General features: G+C 56.1%; 1 protein-coding gene across 5 annotated transcripts in view; it reads left to right on the top strand.

Annotated features, from left to right (window-relative positions):
- The first annotated feature begins 1,159 nt into the window (after window positions 1–1,159).
- Window positions 1,160–11,230, top strand: part of Rcsd1 (RCSD domain containing 1) — a 52,192-nt gene continuing 42,121 nt past the window's right edge. For 4 of the 5 annotated variants that reach the window (XM_071600352.1, XM_071600353.1, XM_027922831.2 and 1 more), the window contains exon 1: window positions 1,244–1,264. In XM_071600352.1, the coding sequence (XP_071456453.1) occupies window positions 1,259–1,264 (6 nt within the window). In that variant the 5' untranslated portion in view covers window positions 1,244–1,258. Of the gene's footprint in view, window positions 1,265–11,230 lie in introns of all 5 variants that reach the window. The other variant, XM_071600354.1, reaches the window with a different exon arrangement.

Below are 11,230 nucleotides of genomic sequence, written 5' to 3'. Positions count from 1 at the left end.
TGTGCTCAGCTGGGAAAATGAACTGTCCAGTCTGGCAGGAGGGCTGCGAGCGATTTAGAAGGTCAGGCCTTAGAAGTCTCTACGACAGGAAGGCAGCCACTTCTCTAAGACTGGTGCACAAACTAGCAGCTGAAGTGCTCGAAGGCTCATATGCCTTGCTTGAAGAAGGGTAAGGGTTGCGGCCAGTTCTCAGCTCCTTCCTCCCCCAGGGTGTCCCCATCTCCCTTCGCAGCACTTGCTCACTTGTCCCACTGTCCACCTCTGGGAGGGACCCCCTTCCCTGGCTGAGTTGGGATCAAGGCTTGGAGACAGGCTGGGGATAAGAATGCTGCAGCAGGACACGGGCACCCAAGTCCCTTCTGCTGGCCAGTCCCAGGGGCATCTCCCCTGTCTCTCTGTCCTGGGAAGCGGGTCCCAGGAGGGGCGCCTAGAGCTGTGGCCAGCACAGACAAACGGGCAGCAGACAATGACCTTGGCACTGATTCCAGTCCCATGTCCTCCCAATGCAGACTCTTTTCGGTCCGAGGGCTGGGCCGGCCCTGGGGAGAGTTAGAGGCCGGGTCTTATGGGAATGGATGCTCAGGATCCTGCCCTTGCTATATTTACTGGGAAGGAAGGAAAGGCCCTTTGAGGCAGCTGTGGGAGCTGAGATTCCCACAGAACCCAGAGCACAGATCAAACCAGATTTGAGGAAAGTTTTCCAACAGCGACTGGAAAGCTTTGCCTTGATTCCTTATTTTTCTCCTCCTGCCTCCCTGAAACACAGGTGGATGGCAGGTGGGCAGAGCGCAGCGGTTCACCGAACTGGGGAGGGAGGGGCGTCGGGGAAGGTGGCCGTCGCGCCACGCGGAGCCGCGGTCTGAACAGCTCCCGCAGGTGGAGCGGCCGCCCCGGGGGACCCCGGGAAAACCAGGTGTGAGGTTCACTGCGAAGAGAGGAGAGCGCGGAGCCCAAGGCAGGGAGGGTGGACTCGGGAAGGAGGAGGGCGGCCGACGCCCCTGACCCCTGGCCGGGCGAGCGGAGCGGGCCGCGCGGGCGGGCCGCGCACCCCTTGTTTGGGCAGATGGACGGAGTCGCCGGCGCGCCGGTCCCGCCCGAGGAGGGACAGTGTCTGTTTAGATCTGCGTCTAAATTTAAACGCGCTCGCCCGCCGCCTCCGCCCCGCCCTCGCCCGGGCCCTCCTCCTCCTCCGCGTCCTGCTGCGCGCGGCCACTGCTGCGCCTCGCCTTCGCCCGCCGCGGCGCGACTCGCCGGGGACATGGAGGTAAGGAGCGGCCCGCGCCGCGGGGCGACCTGCCGGGCAGCCGGGCGGGCGCGGGGGGCCTTTCCCGGCGCGGCTCCTGGCCCCGCACTCGCACGCTGGAGAGAAACCGAGGGCGGCCACCGCTCTGATGGGACAGAGTGCGGCCGCGACCGGCCAGAGGGCAGAGCCCCGAATCCCAGAGGTGGCCCTGAAACTGAAACAGCTGCCGTGAGCGGCTGGCCCTCTTTGCAGGTCTGGGGCTTCCCTTGTCACTTGCAGAGTGGCCTTTCTGGAGTCCCTCTGTGCCCGCCTCATCTTTCATAACTTTCTGAAAAGCGCCCCTAACCCGCCGTCAGATGACCTTATTTCTAGTGAGACCCTAGGCTCCCGGATGCCCCTGTCCTCTGAGACTGTGTGTTGGTCAGATCTGGGGGGGCTCCAGAGGGGACCCAGGCTCCTCTGACTGCTGGGAGGAGGGCTGGGGACTTTCTGTCCGGTCCAGTCTTAGTGGGGTGAGGGCCACCACCGTTCATAGGAGGAGTGGCTTCCTCTCCCCCTTAAAACTGACACCTAACCTAAATCAACCTTAGCAGGACCTGGGGCTTTTGAAAAGAGCAAAGAGAAGCCGCAAATGTCATGCTGTTTTTAAGGTGGTTCCCACTGGTACTCTAAAGGACACTGCTCCCCTCTGGGCTGTGGTCTGCTGTCCTCAGGATGCAGTAACTGCTGGCTCTTACTAGCCAGCTGTGGCGCCTGAGGCCAGTCTCCTAAGCTGGACTCCTGCTTGCCTTCTCTGAAGGGACAGTGGGTTTGTCCTGCATGTTCACCTCACCCACTTGTCTTCCAGGAACTAGGATCACCTGGGAGTCTTCAGGGAGGGAGGGACCATGAGATCCACTGGGGTCTGAGAAGGACTGTCTGTGGAAACAATCACAAAGCAGAGAAAGTTGCTATAGATGCAGGATCCCTCGTCTTGGAGACTTGGGATGCCTTAAACCTGGGGGAAGGGGTTCAATACGAATTATGCCTTTTCTAATCCCTCCAAGAATGGACTGAGATAAGAGGAAAGCGAGTTTACACTTAAAGCAAGTTTGAACTTCAGGAAAACCTCCAAAGGGCTCCTGCCACTGGGGTACTTTCTCTCCCACTCAGTTGAGGAAGGAGCAGTGGGTGGTGGAGACCCTGAAACAGTCAGCACAGCAGTTTCCTGTGTGGTTTGGGGGTGGGGCATGAAAAGGGAAGGCCCACCCTTTAGGAACTGAGAGATGGAGAGAACTCCCTGGAGTTTTGGGGCCTGGGAGGGGCCGGGAGGAGGCATCCCTCAGCCTGACAGGAAGCCTGGCAGATCACTGTGACCACCCAGGTTTGCTGGTTGGGAATGGCTGCTTTTGAAGTGTCTGTCAAAATCACCTGAAAAAAAAACTGCCACTGCTAGTATTGGTGAAGTGAGGGGGGCACAAGGGGCAGGAAATGACGATGCTCAGCTAGGAAGTTGGCTTGTCCTGGTGGGGCACAGGGTGTGTGGTGGGCTTGGGGATTCCTGAAAAGCTCAGAGTGGTTTTGAGAGGTGAAGGCCACTCTTGAGACATGGGGGGACTGCTGGTTTGGGAAGAAACTGAGTTAAATTCCTTCCAAGACTAGGAATTCAAACCAGACCTGTGAGGCTCACCTTCCCCTCTAGAACCCTCTTACCTGGCAGGAGCCATTGGGAATTTTTTTTTTTTAAGTCAGTTTTATCTCGTCCTCGACATTGGTCCTTCCGTCAGCCTGGACGCTGGCCCTCTGGAATAAACAGGAGTCGGGTGGCTGCCGTCAGACCCCTGCCTTTGACACCCACAGTCCAGTAGGATTCCCTGTGTCCTGTCGGGTGTATGACTTTCAGTGCGTGTGCTAAATAAGTGACTGCTCAGAACATGAATGGAGTGCAGAGCAGGTGAGCCTCAAAGGAAGCCTCAAGCAAGGTGAGAGGAAAACCCGAGGAGCAGGTGCAGGCAGAACATGCCCCTCTGTTCAGGAGAGTAGGCCAGTGGCTGGAGGGAGAGCAAGAGAGGAGGGGCCACTGAGTCACAGCAGGTGCTGCCCAGCAGGTGGGTGGGGGCTGGGACCCAGGCCATCTGCAGGAAGGAAAATCCCCTTGCCTAGCTGTGTGCCCTTTTCCAATTCGTACAGACTGTCTTCTCTAGAAAAGATTCCAGGTGAAGTTATTGTAGACTCCTGGTGTACCCAGAGGACAGAGGAGTACAGTGAAGAAGGAGCTGGAGACTGAGAACTTCAGATTTAAATCAATAGTCTCAATTCCTTCTATGCAGATTGTAGGCCAGCTGGTGTGTGTCCCCCTGGATTCTGCTCCATGGGCAGTAGAAACTCTGCAGTGTTGCATAAGAGCGTGGCCCTGAGGCAGCAGGGGTGAGAGGGCAGAGGTGCAGCTCATGGAGTGTGCGAGGCAGTCAGGGTGGGGAGCCCCTCTGAGTGAAGGTGTATTCTGACTGAGAGACAGCAAGAATGCAGACACAGCAAAGAGGGAAGACCATGTGCTGGAGAGACGGCAGAAGTCACTTCCTGGATCACCGATAGAGGAGCTGGGATCACCTAGGTTTGCGCTCACCAAGGTGTCCAGGCAGGGGCTGTGTGCAGGTCTGCAGACCTCCAGAGATGAGCACCGTGCAGAGCCTCAAATCACGGTTCTCAACAAAAGCTTGCTTGGTGAATTTAGCAGAAACTGGGAGCTCCTCCCCCCTCAATCTGCAGCTCAGAAGCCACCACCTCTGCAAGCCCTCCCAGATGCCTTCAGTCTCAGAATACTTTGTTCAGACCACCATTGGGGCATGGGGCAGCTCTGTGACTGTCACCTGCCTAACTCTCCCTGAAGGTTGCAGGAGGCAGGGCCATTCTTACGTATTCTAGGGCCAGTGCCATCCAATAAAGACTTGTTAGATGAGTAAGTTTGTTGCTAGAAATGAGACAAAGATCAGATTTTTAAAAAAACAGTGTTTAGGTATGTTAGCTTTGATTGTTGTAGGCAGAAATTTCCATGGCTCCATGAGAAATACAGACCTCTTGTGATACAAATGTGGTTCTTCTGTAGAAAAAAATAATGAGTGAAGTTATCATAGATAGGAACCCAGAGAACATAGGTGTTTAGTAAGAAAGAGCTGGAAACTTTGAACACTGAATTTAAATTAGTATTCTCAGTTCCTTCAAACCGTAGGCACTGCCAAGTAGCCTGAGGGTGCTTGAAAAAAAGTTTAACTTTCCCAGACTAAATCCTTCACTTGTTCAGCTAAATAGTAGATAACATGAAAATTCAAAGTATCTCCCCACAACATGTGTCTGCTATTTAGTTGAACCAATGAAAGGTGTAAAGGAGTGAAAACTAAACTTTATCACCACTGAACAAATCAGGAATTCCTGGATGGAGACAGTGAAGGAGCCTGTCCTCCTTGAGGCATGCCAGGTTCCTCCTGGATATTGTCTGCACCGTTTATTTGATATCCGTTGAGCATTTATTATGTGCCACATCTTGTACTTAAAATGTTACTTAAAAATATAGAGCCTTGGGTCTGGGGCTGTGGCTCAGGGGTAGTGCTCACCTAGCATGCATGAGGCACTGGGTTCGATCCTCAGCACCACATAAATATAAAGGTATTGTGTCCACCTAAAACCTAAAAATAAATATTTTTTAAAAATATAGAGAGCCAGGTGCAGTGATGCAGGCCTATAATCCCAGCAGCTCTGGAGGCTGAGGCAGGAAGATTGTAATTCAAAGCCTCAGCAACAGCGAGGCGCTAAGCAACTCAGTGAGACCCTGTCTCTAAATAAAATACAAAATAGGACTGGGGATGTGGCTCAGTGGTTGAGAGCCCCTGAGTTCAATCCCTGGTGCCACCCTCCTCCCCCCAAAAATAGAGAGCTGCCATGTCTTCATCCTCAAGGAGTGACAGTATTGGTAATGACAAGAGTGTACGCGCTGGTATACCTGACGTGTCCACTTTGTAGTCTGTTTTCATTCATACCGTTTGGCCTTATTAAACATTTCCTAAGGCATTAAAAAATATTACGAGGACAGAGGAGACCCCAAGCCCTAGAAAACGTTGTTTGGAGGTGTCCCCGCAGAAGCCCACACTCTCGCTGCCCTCCGCCCACAGGCTGGGGCTGGGGTCGTCATTGGAGGTATCGCAGCCTCTGGAAGCTGGAGTGGGGACTGACACATGCCCTGCATTCCTCTCTGGCTCCACTGAGCTCTGGGACCCCTGGCAATGGCTTCACTTGGTTGCTTGTCCCAGGGGAAGAGGGGCAGTGGGGCCGTGGGGCACCCTGGCGGGCCAGATGAGCACTGGAGGCAGATTGCAGAGCCTCCGTGGGAAATCTGAGCACTGCAGCTCTGCAGCCCCGGAATCTTATCAGGGCCGCAAGAGAAAGCATTTCAGTTCCAGAGAAATCCGAAGGCAGCTCTGCCTCCCTCCAGTGATAACACCAGAGGTCTACAGAGCCAGCCTAGCCGGCTCAGCTCCCTGGAAGTCCTGGAGAAGTCACCCAGCTCTGGGTGGAACAGGGCTCTCTGACTGTCCCCACACACAGTAAAGAACAGAGGTCTGTGGCGGGCAGTGCGGCCCTCATCTGGGAAGGTGCGGCCTGGGCCTTGAAGTGGGTCCCGGGGGAGTCTTCTTATCAGAGTTTCCTCACAACAGCAAGATGCACCTCATGTTCAGCCTGCAGGATGTTGTGTGGATACTTTTATCTCTCTGTGCCACACACCAGACAATGACAATGCTGACAAAGTAGAGACTCAGCCACCCCAACCACATGGCCCCAGGGCCCTGCAGGAGCTCCTCGCCCAAGGGGGTCTGCCTGGGCCAGACCAGAGAGGACACTGTCCCTGTCCTTTGGTCTTTGGGCAGTGAGCACCCCATCTGTTTCCTCTTGGGCTTTCTGAATACCTTTCTCCTGGGAATCGTGGAAACTGGGCCCCTGGGGCACACCCTGTAGTTTGTGTTTGGATGCACCAAACCCTATTCCAGGGAAAGGCCTCACTGCCAATCCAAGCCTCTAGAGTCTCTGTAGAAGAGGCAAGGTGGACAGGCAGGGTCCCCTGTGAGGGACCCCTCTGAGATGCCACTGAAGCCCATCCCTTGTGGTAGTTTTAAGAAGCCTTAGCCAGACACTGTGAGATGGGGACCCCGAGAAGCTGGATGTTGGAGCTGACATTCTCCCCGTCTGAGAAACAGGCGTCGGTCACATCAGAGATGTCCCAGCCTTCCTTTCTAATGCATTTGCCCTGCATGTATACCTGCTTGCACTCCACCAGGGCCATCCTCCTGGCCTGGGGGCAGGGGTCACAGCTCTTTCCCAGGCTGGACCTTTCTAATCATTGGTGGCAATTCACAGGATGCCACACTGGCATATTAGACTCAGCCAACACCAACACGCCCTGGACCCTCACTGCCCACCGGGCACTGGGGATCCAGACCAGAATGTATCTGTCACCTTGCTGGCCCCCGAAGAACCTGCAGTCTAGGAGGGGAAGCACCTAGACCGGATGCCATGTACCGCAGGAAGGAGGGGCCTCCCAGCCTGGGGCTCATCCGTTAGAGATGGCAGAGGTGGGTGTTGAGAGGAAGAGGACTCAGCTGCCCAGCTCTCTGAGGGGCAGGTATCCCAGTCAGAGGGCCTGGCGAGAGCGGAGCCCTGGGTGCCTGCCGAGCGGGGCTCACAGCTGCTCCTGGAAGAGAAGCCCATAAATGCGTTCGCAGTGGGAGGACTTGCTGGGGGACACGGAGAAATGTCAGGTGCCGTTGCTGCCATAAAAGGCACTCTCTTCTATTTGGGGAAACAAAATATACGCACATGACATGACATAAAAAGTACAAGATACTATCTTGATGAACTCGGAGGTACGTGGGAGTTCAGAGTCAGCTTCTCTGTAACGGGGTGGAGAAACCCCGCCTCAGCCGGGATTCCTCTGCCGTGCTGTCCTCCCCTCCTGGCAGCCCTGGGGGTCTGCGGGGACAGGAGACCGAGTCCAAGGGTGAGCACACTCCTGCCTGTGTCTGCACCCCAAGGCTCCTGCTGAGGAAGTCGATTTGAAACAGGTTCTTGGCCCCAAGGGAGTCCCCCAGCTGGGGGCTCTCAGATGGGGACACTGAGAAGCTCTGGATATTGCAGCTGATGTTCCAGAAATGGGCGTCACATCAGACATGTCCCCAGCGTTGTTTATGAACTCTAGGCAAACCCACCAAAAGGCACCGCAGGCCCTGAGCTGCTCCGCCCAGAGGCCTCTGGGAGTAAACCACACACACACCAGCTCCTGTCCCACTCACAGCCACCACAGCCCACTCGTTCCTCCCACTGGGGTCAAACCCCGGGCCTCACACAGGCTGCGCTCACGTCTGCGGCTGAGCTCCCCCGCCCCACCTCTGCACTCCCTGAAAAGCCAGCGTGTCCCCTCCGAGCCCAGGGCTGCCCAGGGACGAGCCAGGTGGAGCAGGAGTAACAGCCTGCCACAGGCCTCAGCCCCCACCCAACTAGACCAGGAACAGAAACAAGAAGCAGAACCTGCAGCTGCCATTGCACAGCCCAGGCACCTGCCCCAGGGCGCAGAGAATTTCATCACTGGAGGCTCCGGCCTCCTTGGGCCTCCCTGCTAGACCTCTACCTGAGTAGTTCACTGGGCTAGACGGACCCTACCCCCACCCATCTCAGCTCCTGAACTACATTCCCAGGCCTCAGGCTCGGCTTGTCATGCTCTCGAGATATGCTCTAGGGATAGTGGAAGTTCTCTTCTGAGCAGCCTCACCGCCGCGGTGTGGGACAGACCTGAAAGCTGGCCCTCGGGCTCCTGACTGCCTCTGTTGAAGGCCCACCGGGTGGACTTCTGCTTAGATTTATCATTTTGATCTCTAGGTAAGGATGTTCGCGCGGCTTGGCAGACCTGGGAGGCTGTGGCTGGGGTCCTGGGCCCTGTTCTTCCCTTGTCCTCCTCCAGGGCGGTGTGGTTCCTGGAGAAGCCACAGGCCTCCCGGACTCACCCCCGCTGCCCGCTGCTGCCAGGAGGCTCAGGGCTGGGCCTTCACCTCGGGTTGCCTCTTGGCCCTCACCTGCACATCTGGAAGCCTCCTGAGGCCCTGTCCCTGGGGGACCCTGGTGCCAGCACCTAAGGTGGGGGAAACAGCGGGTTTGTAAGGGGTGCCAGTCAGGGTATAAGCACTTTGAGCAAGGAGGAGCGTGAGCACTTTTTCTCACCCCCTTAATTTTAAAGATGAGGACATGGGGGAAGGCAGTGGCCCAGCTGTAGTGGGTCTAGGCCTCCTGGCTGCAGCTGCAACAGGACCCTGGACCCTTGTGCTTAAGTGGACCCGTGACTGTTTATTTCCTCCCGGCTCTGAATTGCCCCCTCGGGGTTCTTGGGGGTCTCCCACACTCCAGGTCTCCCCCTCGGGCACCATCTCCTGTGCAGGTGGAGAGGGCGGGTGAGCAGCAGTGAGCGTCAGAGGGCTGGAGGGCCCCGCCCCGGGGGCGGCCCGCACCTTCCTTCCTACCAAGAGCCTTTCTCAGGGCCCTGGGCCCCTTTGCCCAGTCATGCTGGGTTCCCCTCATGAAGGCTCCGGTTTGAGTGTGGGGAGGAGGGGGACCCGGAGGATTGTAAATGGATTTTCTTAGGGGAGATGGATGGGAGGTGTGGGGACATGCCTGGTGCTCTGGCCAGGTGCCGCCGTACCGCACAGGGGAGGCTCCAAGCCAGCCGAGCAGGCAGGCCTACCTGAACAATGGACCACCAGCTGGCTGGCTCAGAACACAAACGCTGATTCTCTCCATTCTGGAGGCCAGAGTCAAGGTGCCTCCTGCACCTCTTCCGGTTCCTGGTGGTTGCTGGGTCTTGACTTACAGAGGGCTACGTCACTCAGCCTTTGCTGGTCCTCGCCTGTGTTCCTTATAGGGACGTGTGTCACTGACAATTCAGGATGACCCCTCATCTCAAAATCTTTACATCTCAAAGACCTTCCAGATACGGAGGGGAGGTCTCTGGGGTGATGTGGAGCATTTCCATGCAGGGATGGGTCACTTCCAGTGTCTTTCCAGAGAGAGAGCGTGGTGCCGCAGGGTAGGGGACCTGCTCCAGATCACGTGCAGTCCCCACCTCCATAAAGGACCAGGCCTGGCACGATGCTACGTGATCTCCTTCAACATCTTGCTCTCCAATACCCAATGCCTTCACTGATGAACTTTCATTCCCTTATTAAAGCTGTGTGCTGAGAAATCAGCAATGAGAATAATTAAGTCACAGTGTTTACCCAGAAGACCCACAGACTCCAGAGGCATAATGAGAAACAGAGACGAAAGAAATGGTCACAAAACCAGAGGACTGTAAAGAGCTCCGCCGCATGAGTGTAGAGAGGCGTGAGTCGCCCTGACACACAGTGCCACAGTTTAGTGGCTTCTCACACGTGCTGTACGTCTCTCAGGGTGGCTGGGGGCTCTCTCCAGGTCAGTGTTTGTCCTCCTGTGGGACCGAGCTGATGAAGCAGCTACCACACAGAACATTGCTGGGGATCGGGGCAGAAGGGAGGAAAGTTCTGCAGGACGTGCAGTGGCCATCAGGTGCTTTCTCCTGGAAGGGTCAGCTCAGCTGCAGGGGCCAGGAGGACTTCATGCATGTCTGCAGTGCCTGGCAGAATCTGCAGGCCTCGCGGACAGCTGCAACCGGAGCAGCTGCAGCCGTCTCTGAACTGGTCTGAAGTGCCACTGCCTCCCGCTGACCTGGCGGGAGGCTGAGGAGGAGCCCTCCCGCCTCTTGACCTGGGCTTCGCGCTGTTCTGGGAGCAGGCGCTCTTCTTGGTTGACCTGAGGGCTGCCACCCAGGCACAGGGGGCTTCAGTGATGCCCTCTGCACTTCAATGCGCTGGGGAGATCTAGAGAGGCAGGCGGGCGTGACTGGGAACCCAGGGGTGCGTGTGTGTCCCATTTCTACAGAGAATGACAGCCATTAGGAGAGCCCTTTAGGCTGCTTCTTGACATCCTGGGACCAGTGCAAGAGCCACACCATCAAGAGGAGCAGTTTCCCCCCTGGTGGTGCCTGGGACTGTGATCCTTCTGCTTCTTGTGCTGCATTCTCCACAGCCCTTCTGATTGTAGAGGCGCCCCACGGTGGGGACTGGGCGCCTCTTCCCTGTGGAGTTGTGCGGCTCCTAGAAGCCCTCATCACGAGTCCTGCCTCTCGTGCCCATGGGAGGGTTCGTGGGGGTCACTCTGCTGGTCACGTTGGAATCAGGTGGTAGTCTGAAGGACCGGGTGGCCACAGGCTGTGATAGGCCAAGGGATGGACGGGGTACAGAAGGCGGACGGCGAAACCGGGGTTTCAGGTCCACAGTGGCGGTCAGGTCCTCGTCTGTGACACCTGCTTTATTTTTTTAAAAATATTTACTTTTTAGTTGGACACAATACCTTTATTTTGTTTATTTATTTTTATGTGGTGCTGAGGATCGAACCGAGGGCCTTGCACGTGCTAGGTGAGCGCTCTACCACTGCGCCTCAAGCCCTGACACCTGCTTTGCTGACTGACAGGCTGTGTTGAGGAGGCAGTAAGATCATGCATGCAATAAGTTAGGTGATTTATGAACCCACCTTAAAAAGTTGAGCTGTCCCATAAAACCAAGGTGCTGGTGTTAATTCTAATTGAATCAATACCGTGAACAATCATAACAGCCCGAGGGTGTCTTCTAGTGGGAGATGGCAGGAGAGGGTGACGCTGTTGAGTGTGAGCTGAGCTATGCGGCAGAGAGTCTTCCTGAGCAGGACAGGGAGGCTTTCTACAGCAGAAAGGAAGCTCGGACCTGTGCAGTGGCCACAAAGGAAGTGCTCTTTCTTTTCAAAGCCCTTTCCCATATCTCCTCTGGACTCTAAGCTCTGAGACCCCACTGTCGGCCTGGTGTCCCACGATGAGCTTAATGTGTGCTCTACATATCTCAAGAACAAGGGTGGGATGTGGCTGCA

This window comes from Marmota flaviventris, chromosome 12, assembly GCF_047511675.1.
Source record: "Marmota flaviventris isolate mMarFla1 chromosome 12, mMarFla1.hap1, whole genome shotgun sequence".
Classification (NCBI taxonomy): domain Eukaryota; kingdom Metazoa; phylum Chordata; class Mammalia; order Rodentia; family Sciuridae; genus Marmota; species Marmota flaviventris.
This window is presented reverse-complemented; position numbering and strand designations above follow the sequence as displayed.